Raw genomic sequence first — 14,152 nt, forward strand, 5'->3', positions numbered from 1 at the left:
GCGGGAAAACACAGCGCTGTGGCACGCTCTACAGACTCAATCAATTCAATCAATGAAAGCGATTGCTTTTGATCAAATTTTGATGAATTATGACAATGTTTACAATGTTTATATGGTAATATGTTTTAGACAGTTGTAAGAATGCATACTTTATTGCCCTCATCTGAACTTGAATGAGCAGTGTCCACAGTGCAGACATTTCAAAATAAGAATCACAGTGTATTTCAAGCTTTTTTCCTGGCCATAATTGATATTTTGAGTACATAAACTGTTTAATTTAATTAAATTTCCATTTAATTAACAACTATTGTAGCTTCTGTCTTGGATTCCTCATCACAGGATGGACAGACTAAGAATATTATTCAAAATATTATTTAATCAATAGCCTACATTTTACTAGTATCAGATCTTTATAGTTAAAACTAAAATCATAAAAATAGCCTTCATTAGTTGAAATAAAATGAATGTTTACTGAAATTAAAAAACAAATCTATAAAAAAGGAAATAAAAATACACATATTAAAAAAACGTATTTTATTTCATTTAGTTTATAAGCTTTAGCTTAACCTGATGTAATAAAATAACCAAAACAGAAATAAAATACAAAAATAATGCATTACAATTTAACAAAACCCTTTAGATTTTAGTCTACTAAATATACCGTAGACTTAGTCAACTAAAATGTTATAATATTTAGTCGAATAAAACTAGACTAAAACTAAAACAATTCAGATGATTAAAATATGACTAAAACTAAATAGCATTTTCGTCAAAAGACTGACTAAATCAAAACACTAAATCAAAATTTGCTGTCAAAATTAACACTGTTGTCAAGGCAAAGTAAAACAAACTTATTCAACATCTCCCAAAGAACATCATTAATGAATGCCGGAAGATGGCTGGAGCATTGTCCAGGCCGAAGGGCATAACCTAGTATTCATAATGACCCATTGGAGTGTTGAATGCTGTCTTCCACTTGTCTCAGATCCTGACCAGATGGTAGACATTGCAAAAATCCAGTTTAGTGAAGATGACAGTACCCTGTAGGACCACGAAAGCTGTGGAAAGCCGGATAATGGTGATGCGATTAAGACCCCAATAATCAATGCAGGGCCGGACACCACCATCTTTCTTGGCGGCAAAGAAGAAGCCAGCTCTTTCAGATGAGGTCGATGGGTGGATGAACCCGCTATCCAGGACTTCCTGAAGGTACTTCTCCATGGCATTTCTCTCGGGAACGGAGAGAGAGTAAAGTTTTCCCGAGGTGGGCTGGAACAATCATAAGGTCTATGCGGAGGTAACGAGGCAGCTTGGGTCTTACTGAAGACTTCATTGAGATTGGCATATTCCAGGGGAACTTGGGACAACTCGGAAGGGAGGACTAGAGCTTGGGTCTTTAACATGGGGAATGTTACCACCTCTTTTGACTGGTAGACTTGGGATAGGTCAAAAAGATGAACTGAAGACTTGGCTGTGACAAGCTTGGGTAAAGCCAGTACTTCAGTGGTAGGTATATCTGAGGCAGAAGCAGTAGAACTACTGAAGGAATCTGACTGAGCTCCAGGAGACGTCTCCAGTAGCTCAGAACCCAGTTAACGGGAGGTGGAGGATAAAGCCACTCATTGATTGGGGTGGAGGTGATTTGCCACTGACAATTCCCCAACTCACAACCCCATTTTGTGAAAGTTCATCCCAGAGAACATTTTTTACAGGCGCTCTATGTAAAAAAATCTTGTCCCAGAATCGCTGTGTCCAGAATTTGAATGTAACTTTTTCACTCACCAGCCAATTTGGCTACAAAATTTTTAAGGTACCAGCCATTCATAACTTCTACTTCTATTTTTTACCGAAATAAAACAAGCTTGCGGCTGTCCACACTGGATGTGACAAAGTGGACATTGCAAATCACTTTGTGTCAGTATGTCATAAATGTAAGGAGGCATCAGTTTACTGTCGGTGATATGTTGTGTCACGCTGCATCTAGTGTAGACAGCATCACTGATCATAAAGGGTTGCACAATTAGGCTGTATTTAATATATCATGATGACTTACGAGTTCAGTATTTGCGGTAAATCTGTGCATATTTGGCTTAAATGAACTTGCCCAAGAAATTAATGAGTGAACATAATTTACGAAAAGTAACCTGCCAAATTGGCTAGTGATTTGACAGCGTTACCTGCCACAGCGAATTTTTACCCGCATTTGGCAGGTGTTAATTTCAAACCCTGGCTGTATCACTGCGACACATGCTGGGACAGCTGGACTCTGCTGCTTTACTGGAGAAGTGTGTGACAACAGACTCTTGCTAATATACAGTGGTGGCCAAAATGATTAGAGCACTAGTATTTTCACCAGCTAAAAAATGGTTTTAAGTCAGTTATTTAATAATCCAGTGAGAGTTTTGTCTGACAACAGCCAGTGCTCCACACAGAAATCTGATCTGATCATCCAGTCTGTCTCGAATGACATGAAGAAACAGAACAAACTGAGACAGACTAAATCCAGAAGAACTTTGGCAACGTCTCCAAGATGCTTCAAGAAACCTACCTGCAAAGCTCCCTGAAAAACTCTGTGCAAGTGCACCGAGAGAAAAAGCTGCTTTACACGCAAAGGATGCTCACACTAAATGTTGATTTAATTTAGTTAATAGAAGTGAATTGATCAAGAAAATATATTTATGACATTATTTTTGACAGCATTTTTACACAAGTGTCAAGTGTTAAAAACTGTTAACAGTACTGTAGCTTTGCAGGTAGGTTTTTTGAAGCGTCTTGGAGACGTTGCCACAGTTCTTCTGGATTTAGTCTGTCTCAGTTTGTTCTGTTTCTTCATGTCATTCCAGACAGACTGTCACGAAATATTTGGGAAAACAATGAAAGATCCAAGTGCAGTTTAATAAATCAAAAACAAAGATCCAAAACAGGGCAAACAAGAAGAAAGCAAAAAGCTATTCAAACACGGGGTAACAGAAAGTACACAGAAACAGAACGCAATACTGAAGCAAACAAGAAATAACAGAACATGGTATATACAGGGGAACAAATAATACTGAATGACACACAGCTGGGAACAATGAGAACTAATAATAAGTGCAAGGGGTGATGGGAACTGAAGTCCGGAACACAAACAACAGTCCAGAAGAGTGTCCTCTGATGGCTGGCAAGGGCATTCCAGCAGATGGCTGTGATATGACCCCCGCTTTAAGGAGCGGATTCCAGATGCTCCAACAAAAATCAAAGAACTCCAGGAGGGAGGCAGAACGGAGGTGGATCAGGGGGTGGGATGGCGGGCCATGCCCGTGTAGTGGAAAAGGGTCTTGACACGGAGGTAGAGGCTAGGAGCTAGGCAGCAAGGGTGGAGCTGAAGACCACCTCAGCGGAGCTGACAAAGCAGATGACCCCCCTAGCGTCTCAGGCAGGACTACAATTAAGAGCACAGAGAGGTTAGTAACAGCCTTGATGGCCGCAATAAGACAGGCAAACAGCTCAGCAATGGTCTCTTTGACCATAACAGGGCAGGCAGACAGTTCAGCAATGGTCTCCCCGACCGCAACAGGGCACTGAGTGAATTCAGAGGCAGTCTTTGCGACCGTAATAGGCAGGGCTAAGAGTTTATTATAGACTTCTAGGGCCGAGACTGGTATGACAGGGGATTCACTGACAGTCTCCATGACCTCGTCAAGATAGATGAAGAGTTTATAAATGGACACCCCTGTCTTCAGAGGAGCTGAAGTGAACACCCCCGCCACCTCTGGAGGTTCTGCAGCAGATGCCGCCACCTCGGGACGACCTGGAAGCAGGCTTAGGAGTGGACTCCTGGACTGGATTGGGCTTTGGGGTGTACTCATAAAATTGAGTGGGCTCTGGAGCGGACACATAGACTGGAGTGAGCTCTGGAATAAACCCGTAGATTTGAGTGGGCTCTGGAGCGGACTCATAGACTGGAGCGAACTCTGGAATAAACTCGTAGATTTGAGTGGGATCAGGAGTAAACTCATAGACTAGAGTAGGCTCTGGAGTGGACTTGAAGAGCTCCCAGACTGGAGTGGGCTCTGGAGTGGACTCTGAGAGCTCCCTGACTGGAGTGGATTCATGAGTGGACTCTGAGGTCTCCCGGACTGGAGCAGGCTCTGGAGTGGATTCTGTGGGATCCCGGGCTGGGGCAGGCTCTGGTGTGGATTCTGTGGGCTCCCAGACTGGAGCGGGTTCATGATGGACTCTGAGGTCTCCCGGACTGGAGCAGGTTCTGGAGTGGACTCTGAGGGCTCCCAGACTGGAGCAGGCTCTGGAGTGGATTCTGTGGGCTCCCAGACTGGAGTGGGTTCATGAGTGGACTTTGAGGGCTCCCGGACTAGAGCAGGCTCTGAAGTGGACTCTGAGGCCACCGGAGTCGGATCCTCCAGGACCACCAGACCTGGGACCACCAGAATAGGGACCACAGGAGCGGACTTAGCTGCCCTCCTCCTTCTCACCCTACCTTTACGGGTCAGAGATAGGGAAGCTTCACTGTTCTCCGAAGAGGTTACAGCGGACTCTGGCATCTCTGCGGGCACTGCAATGGGCTCAGACTCACCTAGTGATACCTATAAACTGCGGTAACAGAGATAGTTAACAAAACCCCAATAATCCAGAGTCTGAAGTGCTTCCATCTCACACTGGGGACGAGGTTCATCCAGGCAGCTTCCATCTCACACTGGGGCCGAGGTTCATCCAGGCAACCATTAATCATTGTAATCCAGCCCCTCCGCTAAAGTCCAAAAAAACTGGTTGAAATCTCCAACCTCCATCCCCTGCTGGCGCAGAGCCAACAATGCCCAAAATCATGCAATCCGCTCCTTACTAGTGGCTGGAGGAAGAATATGAATGCCTTTGGTCCAAAAGAAAAACAGAGAACACTGCCCAACTGCTGGATCTGATGTTGGGCTTCAGTATTCTGTCACGAAATATTCGGGAAAACAATGAAAGATCCAAGTGCAGTTTAATAAATCTAAAACAAAGATCCATAACAGGGCAAACAAGAAGAAAGCAAAAAGTTATTCAAACACGGGGTAACAAAGTATACAGAAACAGAACGCAATACTGAAGCAAACAAAGGATAACAGAACATGGTATATATAAGGGAACAAATAATACTAAATAACACACCGCTGGGAACAATGAGAACTAATAATGAGTGCAAGGGGTGATGGGAACTGAAGTACGGAACACAAACAACAGTCCAGAAGAGTCCCCTCTGATGGCTGGCAAGGGCATTCCAGCAGATGGCTGTGACACAGACTGGATGATGATGAGATCAGATCTCTGTCTGGAGCACTGGCTGTTGACAGACAAAAATCCCACTCGATTATTACAGTCAATGGCAAAATGAATGTTTGGAAATGTAAACTGATATTTCCTACTGACACACTACAGCAAAAGATAAAATAAATGTCAATGGCAAAATGAATGTTTGGAAATGTAAACTGATATTTCCTACTGACACACTACAGCAAAAGATGGAAATAACTGACTTAAAACCATTTTTTAGCTGGTGAAATACTAGTGTTCTAATCATTTTGGCCACTGCTGTATGGATTATATGCTGTAAAGGCTAGTCTGTGGAGAGTTTAGCAGCAGCTCTCCTACACTTCTCTATAACGTCTAGTTCCCCTGGCCTGAAGGAGGGGGACTCACCCATTTCACTGCCAGTATGAAGGAGATTCTGTACTCTTTCAGATGTCTAATAGCACCCCCTTCTGTATAACAGTAAAAACACAGAAAGCCATAAAATTCCATCAATGGCAGGGAAGTGTTGTCTCATAAAAGACAGAAAATCCCATTTATGTGGCGGGGAAAGAGTTAAGAGATGAGCAATCATCTCATAGGGAAAGATTTAATCCATAAAAACTCACAGTCTGTACGTGTCTGACTCTCAAGCATGTGATACACTGAGGATGAGAGTCCTTGGAAGAAATCATAGACCCACAGGCGCATGGATGCGAGGGATGTTTTCTTCTCACTGCACCATTGGATGGGCTCGTGGTCACCACAACAGAGATGCCACCTAGTTTACACTGGCTCTTAACTATCCCTGCTAAAAAGAGCTGTAATGGCTTCAAGAACCCGCCTTGACAGACTGGTCCCCAAAGAGGGATTCCCGCATCATTGCTGGGATTGGTTTGCCAGCTGACAGACGTGGTGTTATTGGTGCTTTCCCATGTTGAGATACCAAATGAATGCCAGTTTCGTTGGTAGAGCAAATAGACAAATTAGCAGTATTGTGTCTCTAAATGTTAGTTAATCAATATTAAGTTCTTGTTAGCAACATCACACCCACAATCATGCTGTTAATCTGTTTTGATTTGGTGGAAGCCACAGGTATTCACAGTCATGCTAAAATTCAGAACAGCACTCTTAAAACATTTCAATGTGGGCAGGACAATGAACCATTTAAATGAACCTCAGCTTATTTGCGTTAGCTTAGCTTGAACTTCACATAATGTTGCATTTTTTTCTCACAGCAGTTCAATTTTGCTCAGTTATTGGTAGACCATTTGTATTATCTCCAGGGGTTGTGTCCACTTGGTTGAACACTTATTACTAATTATTTAATGTGGAAACTGTTTTCAGTCTGTTCGTGAACATGACTGTATAATCATCATCCGCATCTAAAACTCTATTGGTAACAGATTTAGTCATAAAAGTGATGGAAATCAGTTTCAACATATCTCAGCAGATGCTTTCACAATTCATCTATATATGACTGAATAATATTCTGCTAACAGGAAGTCAGTGCCACCCTATTCCAAGAAGCTACTAAAATCATCACACATTCAGACTAGCGAGAATCTTTTGTGTTTTGTGAAAGAAATATGTCCATTTCTGTGGTGAAGCATCGACAATGAGAACATGTGTGCTGCTCCTCAACAGTCACTGCGAAGATAAATGTGCCTAGTGCTGGAACACATTTGCTTTTAAAGAGCTAAATGAATAAATGAAGCCTCATAAACATCAGTGACCAGATACTCTTTTATTCATTGATATGCTATAAGACAGCTTTTGTACACATAAAATGCTTTTAATAATACTGGTTCTGCTTCAAGGGTTTAAACAATATTAAAAGGGAAGCAAATGCAATGTTTACATCATTCATTACATGTTGACCATGATCGACCTCCAGACTGGACTCTGAGTGTGCAGGTGTACAGTACTTCTGTTGCAATCACAATACAGCTGCATACAAAAGAGAAGTGTGCCTTTGGTGAGAGGATGAAGAGAAAGGAAAACGACATTCTTAAACTTAGTCCTCTCATCCAAACCTTTACCTTAAAATTCACACAACAGCGAACCGTTTCCCCTCAAGCATTGAAATGGCAAAAGTTCAACAGACGGGTGTAATATTGAGTGGAATCTGCCCTTAAACAATGAAGCTGGGGATCCTCATGAAGACAGTGAAAACCATCTCTGGTTTGTACAGCACAGTTTGAGGAAGCAACAGACCATGGACTTACCAAAGACTTTAGAAGAGTTTATGAACACACTTGTCTTGTGAAATCGTGGGTGAATGTTGCGAAAACACAACAGGGTTTCACTCCAAAAATCAAAGTAAGATTTCACATTCTGTAAAATAAAGCCGTTTTAGGACCATTAAGATATTTTTACATTGTGACATTATTCATATATTGAAAAACATCTCATTGTCGGTCCTGTAATGTGTGCAATAAGTTTTCCTCATTCTCAGTGGTGATTCTCATTACTATAAATATTGTAATAAATGTACTTAAAAAAAAAATCAACATATGACTAATTATGTACGAAATTACAGTATGACTAATTCTTCCAAAATGTATGAACACTACAAAATTGAAACATATCATAACTTTTCTTGTGTATAATAATAATGCGAATTTGGGGTGAAATGTGCTTAATTATCATGAAAATAATAGCAAAATGCAAAAAAGGCTCTAAAACAGGCTTCTTTTTTCATGCAAAATATTATTTCTTCCTGTTGTTTTGAGTGAAATATGACTTTTTGCTCTGCTTCAGTTCAGTGTGTCTCTTCGGTTTACTTGTATTTTAAGGATTTCATCTTTTCAAATCAGAAAGAATAAACAAAGGGGTGCATGAAGGTTTGAACTGACAGTGAATCACAAGAACAGTGACTTAATGCTTTAACTAATAACATCTGAAAGGCAACAAATCATTCATCGTAGCATTATATAGACATCTTCATCCAGCGCAACACGAGCAGCGGACGGGAACAGTGCATTGACAAACAGTCGCTCTCACACGGAGCTGCAGCTGAAAGAGCAACGAGCGTGTGAACGAAGGTTCTTCAAAAGAAAGAATGAAAAAGTGCTGAGGATATAGTGATTTCAAGTAACAGGAGTTTTTTTATAAAGGGGAGGGACCAGAGGTGGGGGTAAGCATCTTATTGGCTCATGCTCCTCCCTTTACAGCATGTGACAGGAGCTCCGTTCAGCCGGTCGCTGATTCACAATACTGAATCAGTCTGAACACGTTTGACTCTTTCTTCTTCTCATGTCACAGCCAGAGAGACCTAAGAAAGACAACAATTACAGCACTGAATCTCTGCAATCATGTCAAGACATTGTGCAATCTCATCATGTCTGTCATGAAACATTCAGGTCAGGTATTGTATACAACAAAAAAACGTTTTTAGAACCATTATGACTTTTTTTGCATTGTGACATTATTTTCATGACAAAAATATTCTTATTCTGATTACGGTTATGTGAAAATAAAAACATGCTATTACTATTATTACTAAATGTTATTAATTAGTAAAGTAGTACATTTATGTTGTAGTCATATTTATTGTACTTTTTAATTTATAAAAAAAGTATTAAAAATAAGCGTGAGGTTTGTGTCCTTAAATCGGCTTCATTTTCTTGATGCAAAATATAATTTCTCATGTTTTCCCTATTGATTCTGGGGTGAAATGTGACCTAAAGATAGCGATTTACCCAGAAAACACACACAGAAGAGCACAGAAAAGGATGCTCAAACAGACACAGACACACATTATCCCGTGTGTCACCATCCGCAGACAAGTGCTCTGAGGTCAGGACAGGGTCACGCAAATCCATCTGACCATAATTTGACAGGTGACACACACACACACACACACACACACACACACACAGACACACACTCTCTGACCTGTGTGCTGGTTTGCTGGTAAAGCAGCAGAGGTTGTGCTTCAGTGATGGTTGCCCAGCTCCTGGTCCAGCTCCTCAACTTTTCCTATTCGTTGAGAAGACTGAGCAACTGATAGCTGCTTCTGAAACACACACACACACACAGCTGAAAATATGCTGACTAAACTAGTATGGTTGTACATTTGCAGTATAGCGTACATCAGTCCGAGCTCAAGAGGAAGCATGTTAAACTCAAGATACAGTGGCCTAAAAACACAGAACAATAATTATCAGTCAATCACAGGAATACACTCTAAAACACAAAGTGAAACTGGAATTATTGCTATATTTACAGTTAGGTCCATATACAGAGTTCTGGCATGAAACTCTAGATGGCGCAGTCCGATAGGTCTAACTCAATCTGACCTAATGACATCATTATCACATGGCATAGCTGATTGGTTCTCTCCTGTATCGGTAGCCAATGAGCTCGCTGCTCAGCATTCAAATATATGATTAGTGCTTGCAGTAGCAGTGCAGCTTGCTTCAGAAACCCTCCACCTTCCCCAGCTCCACCTGTATAGATCTGCTACGAGGTGATTCATGTATGCTATATGGGGGTTATTTCATGTATGTTATATTTTCAGCAGCAGTATTTCTTACATGCTCACAGCAGCATGTTGTGGATGTATTGGCAGTAGCAAGTCTCGGTACTTGCTCTGCCGCAGCAGCAGCGTATAGCAGATCTATTCCGCCAAGACCAAATACATTAACATTGTCATGTACATTACCATGCCAATCCCTCCGAGAGTTGTCATAACAGAAATATATTTCGAAAGAGGCACAATTTTTATTATTTTAGCTGCTGACCAAAACATATTCAAGTCATCACAATTGGAGGAAAGATTAAGGAATTACAGCTCTTTAATATAACAGTTTGGTACATTCTGAGAAAACAAGAACGCACTGGTGAGCTCAGAAACATAAAAAGACCTGGACGTCCACGGAGGACAACCATCTAAAAAACCAGAGCACTTCTGGAAAAGCATTCTTTGGATGGCTCAAGTTAAGATCAACCTGTACCAGATTGACGGGAAGAAAGGAGTCTGGAGAAGGCTTGGAACAGCTCATGATCAAAGCACACAGCATCATCTGTGAAGCATGGAGCAGTGTGATGCATGAGCGTGCGTGGCTTCAGTGGCTCTGGGTCACTGGTGTTTAGTGATGATGAGACAGAAGACAGAAGCAGCTGGATGAACTCTGAAGTGTATAGAGATATACTCTCTGCCCAGATTCAGTCAAATGCAGCAAAGCTGATTGAGAGGCGCTTCATAGAACAAATGAACCATGACCCAAAACATACAACAAAAGCAACCCAGGAGTTTTTGAAGGTAAAACAGTGGAATATTCTGCAGTGTCCGAGTCAATCTCCTGATCTAAACCTGATCGAGCAGCATTTCACTCGCTGAAGACAAAACTAAAGGCAGAACGACCTGAACAACAACTGAAGTCAGCTACAGTAAAGGTCTTGCAAAGCATCACAAAGAAGAAACCCAGTCTCTGCTGATGTCCATGAGCTCCAGACTTAAGGCAGTCATTGCCTGCAAAGATTTCTCAACAAAATATTAAAAATGAACATTTTATTTATGATTATATTTATTTGTCCAATTACATTTGAACCCCTGAAAATAGGGGGAGTGAGTATAAAAATGGTTGTAATTCCTAAGCATTTTATGTTATATTTTTGTTCAACTCCTCGAATTAAAACTTAAAGTCTGCACTTCAATTTCATCGTGATTGTTTCATTTTAATTATATTCTGGTGGCATACAGAGTCGAAATTATGAAAATTGTGTCAGTGTCCAAATATTTATGGACCTAACTGTACATCTAATTTAATATTAGAATCATTTATAAGAACTGCTACTGATAACAAGCAGATACTCTCACAGGAATATGAATTTCAGAATAATCAAACCAGTCGGCTCTAGCTATAACGGCTGTGAGTCTCTTATTTATGCATTGGTGCCTAAAACATACATGTCAAAAATATAAAACACTCAGGGCTGAGTTATTCATAGTATTTTATGAGCTGGACATACAGCGGTCCACATGCAGACTATAACCATGAGTTCAGCTGGTCCACTTTTAACAGTTGCTGATTTGGCTTTACATGGTTTACTGTTGTGTTTGTTCATTCAGGAACAGTACTGGCTGTTTAAGATGGACTATCAGTTTGTTTAAACTTTACTGTCCTTCTCTTCATTGTTTCTGAAGTGTGTTTGACACTGACAGACATTATGCTGTTCATTCATTTTGACTGCATTAAAGAACATACTTTGTTGAATCCGACAGTATCAGCATCCTCACTGGGACTGAAATCAAAGTGCAGAGCGCAGTGTGCTTCAGGGGAGGATCGTGCTGTGAGTGCGCTCTTCAGGAAGAACTGTGTGTGATTCACTGGACACACCAGAGTAAAGCCTGCATTTACACACATCTGATCAGATACTGATGCACACGTGTGAACATGAGAATCCACACAACATTTGCATCCAATCTGAGCCACCTCCAAATGTGGCTGTAAATCAGCTCTGTTTCCAGTGTCTGGACATCAGAGGCTATATTCATAAAATATCTTAAGGCTAAAAGTAGCTCCAAACTTGCCGATTTAAGGAAAAAATAATGAGTGGGTCCAAAATGTTTGCTCTAAAAGTATTTCACAAAGCGTTTCAATGTTAAAAAAAAACAAGCTCCTAAATCTGTGAAAGTTAGTGGTAGTCCAGAGGACTCCTAATTCACTAAGAGCAAATCACAAACCATCCTAAAACGGCTCCTTTCAGTTCCTTTTAGTTGAATTATGTCATTCATTTCATGCACAAGATGGGCAAAAAGTAACCTTGCATCCAGTTTGGTTTTCTTTTACATCCAGATAACATCTTACTATGATTATTGTAGTCTGTTGATTGAAAGGCTGTTTACATGCATATCTGCTTGGAATCCCTAAAACCTCAAAGTTGCTCTTGTTAAAGTGAAAATTATATGAATAAGTGTAAACAGTCATACAAAATCACAATTTCACCATCCAGTTAGGCACATCAACTATAAATCCTTCAAAAACAGCCAGAAACCTTGAAGTAATGATTGATGATCAGCTGACTTTCTCAGACCACACTGCTAAAACTGCCCGGTCCTGCAGATTTGCTTTATTCAACATCAAGAAGATCAGGCCCTTTCTTTCAGAACATGCTTCACAACTCCTTGTTCAAGCTCTTGTCCTGTCCAGGCTGGACTATTGCAATGCTCTCTTGGCAGGTCTTCCAGCCACTTCTATCAAACCTTTACAATTAATCCAGAACGCGGCAGCAAGATTAATTTTTGATGAGCCGACAAGAATGCACGTCACACCTCTGTTTATCAGTTTGCACTGGCTACCAATAGCTGCTTGCATAAAATTCAAGGCATTAATGTCTGCCTACAAAACCACTGGCTCTGCACCCCTTTACCTAAATTCATTACTTCAGACTTATGTGCTGAGTCCTTAGCCATCTTCAAGAATCGGCTAAAAACACATCTCTTCCATCTTTATTTGACCCTCTAACTCTCTCACTCTCTATTCTAATTCTATTCTTAAAAAAAACCTGCCCCTTTTAGGCTTGCACTTTATTCATTTACTAACTGCTTGTTTCTCTTAAAAAAAAAACTAACACTAGCTTCTCTATTCTTTTTATTCTTTTTGTATTCTATTTGTTTTCTTTTTATTATACAATTAACAAAAATAAAAAAGGCCTCTAACACTAGCTTGCTCTATTCTTTTTCTATTCTATCTGTTTTCTTTTTATTTATTAAATAATGCATTAAGCTAACTGAGACTTGTTATAGCACTTGCATATTGTTGCTCTTTTGTTGATTTTGATTGCTTCCATTGTCCTCATTTGTAAGTCGCTTTGGATAAAAGCTTCTGCTGAATGACTAAATGTAAATGTATAAATATATATATATATATATATGTGTGTGTGTGTGTGTACTGTATATACTGTATATATTATTTTGATGTTGTTTTGTGGTGAAGATCTTTGAGTTTCAGTGTGTATGTGATTTTATCTGAAATGAAACGGTGTAAATCTGCTGAAGTGAGTCTGGAGATGACGTTCATGTGTTCGTGTCTCATATAGTGAGACACAGATGAGCACTAGTATGTGTAGCAGACAAAACTGAGCTGCTCATTTACATAGTGACATGTAGAACCGCATGTATTAAAAATTATTTGAAATGTTATTAAGGATATTATGGAATTTTGTATAAATACTGGTAATAATAATAAATAATAATTATTATTATAAATAAATACTGATTTATCACACAGCCTTACAAGTCGTTCTTAAATGCTAGTAAACAGGTAGGACAAAAAAAAAAAAAAAAACAGGGTCAGGGTGAAAATACAGTGTCAGGCTGATGTTACCTCGAGTTTTCTCTTGGGCTCAGTGCCGCCCCCTGCTGTCCCTTCAGCTCCCTGCAGGCCTTCAAAACACGGCTTACACACGCGGATGTTCCTGCTCTCCGACACCTTCGAACACTTCCCACAGACGGCCTGCAGACGAATAGCACCACACGTCAGGACGCACAGCATTGCATACTAAACCTGTCTGCGTGCGACTCACGTACCGCGCCGCAGCTCTTGCAGTGGTGTTTGCGTTTGGTGAAGTGGAAGGTCTCACTGCAGCCTTTGCATGTTTCTCTCTCCTTCTCTCGCTTCTTTGAGCTCTTCTACAGATCAAACACACACACACACACACAGGTTAACACGGTGATGTCTAGCCCATATACAGATCCACTGTGTGCAGAGGTGGACAAAGTACACAGCTCCATCACTTGAGTCAAAGTACAGTTACTCAAAAAGTGTACTTAAGTACAATACTCAAGTTAATGTACTTTGTTACTGTCCACCTCTGGTTGTGTGTGTGTGTGTGTGTGTGAGTGAGTGAGTGAGTGAGTGAGTGAGTGAGTGAGTGAGTG

General features: G+C 40.5%; 1 protein-coding gene and 1 long non-coding RNA gene across 2 annotated transcripts in view; one reads left to right on the top strand and one right to left on the bottom strand.

Annotated features, from left to right (window-relative positions):
* Positions 1 to 7,000: 7,000 nt before the first annotated feature.
* LOC107676210 (uncharacterized) lies at positions 7,001 to 7,761 on the top strand. Its single transcript, XR_001632709.1, has 2 exons — positions 7,001 to 7,535; positions 7,705 to 7,761. It is a non-coding gene; the product is annotated as an uncharacterized LOC107676210 (long non-coding RNA).
* Positions 7,762 to 8,008: 247 nt separating this feature from the next.
* LOC107676202 (uncharacterized) overlaps positions 8,009 to 14,152 on the bottom strand; it is a 71,377-nt gene continuing 65,233 nt past the window's right edge. The window contains exons 18-21 of the mRNA XM_016470709.1: positions 13,802 to 13,903; positions 13,599 to 13,727; positions 9,163 to 9,283; positions 8,009 to 8,539 (exon numbers count right to left, since the gene is read on the bottom strand). Coding sequence (XP_016326195.1) covers positions 9,203 to 9,283; positions 13,599 to 13,727; positions 13,802 to 13,903 — 312 coding nt within the window. The 3' untranslated portion in view covers positions 8,009 to 8,539; positions 9,163 to 9,202. The remainder of the gene's footprint in view (positions 8,540 to 9,162; positions 9,284 to 13,598; positions 13,728 to 13,801; positions 13,904 to 14,152) is intronic.

This window comes from Sinocyclocheilus anshuiensis, unplaced genomic scaffold (assembly GCF_001515605.1).
Source record: "Sinocyclocheilus anshuiensis isolate Anshui unplaced genomic scaffold, SAMN03320099.WGS_v1.1 scaffold2430, whole genome shotgun sequence".
Taxonomy (NCBI): Eukaryota; Metazoa; Chordata; class Actinopteri; order Cypriniformes; family Cyprinidae; genus Sinocyclocheilus; species Sinocyclocheilus anshuiensis.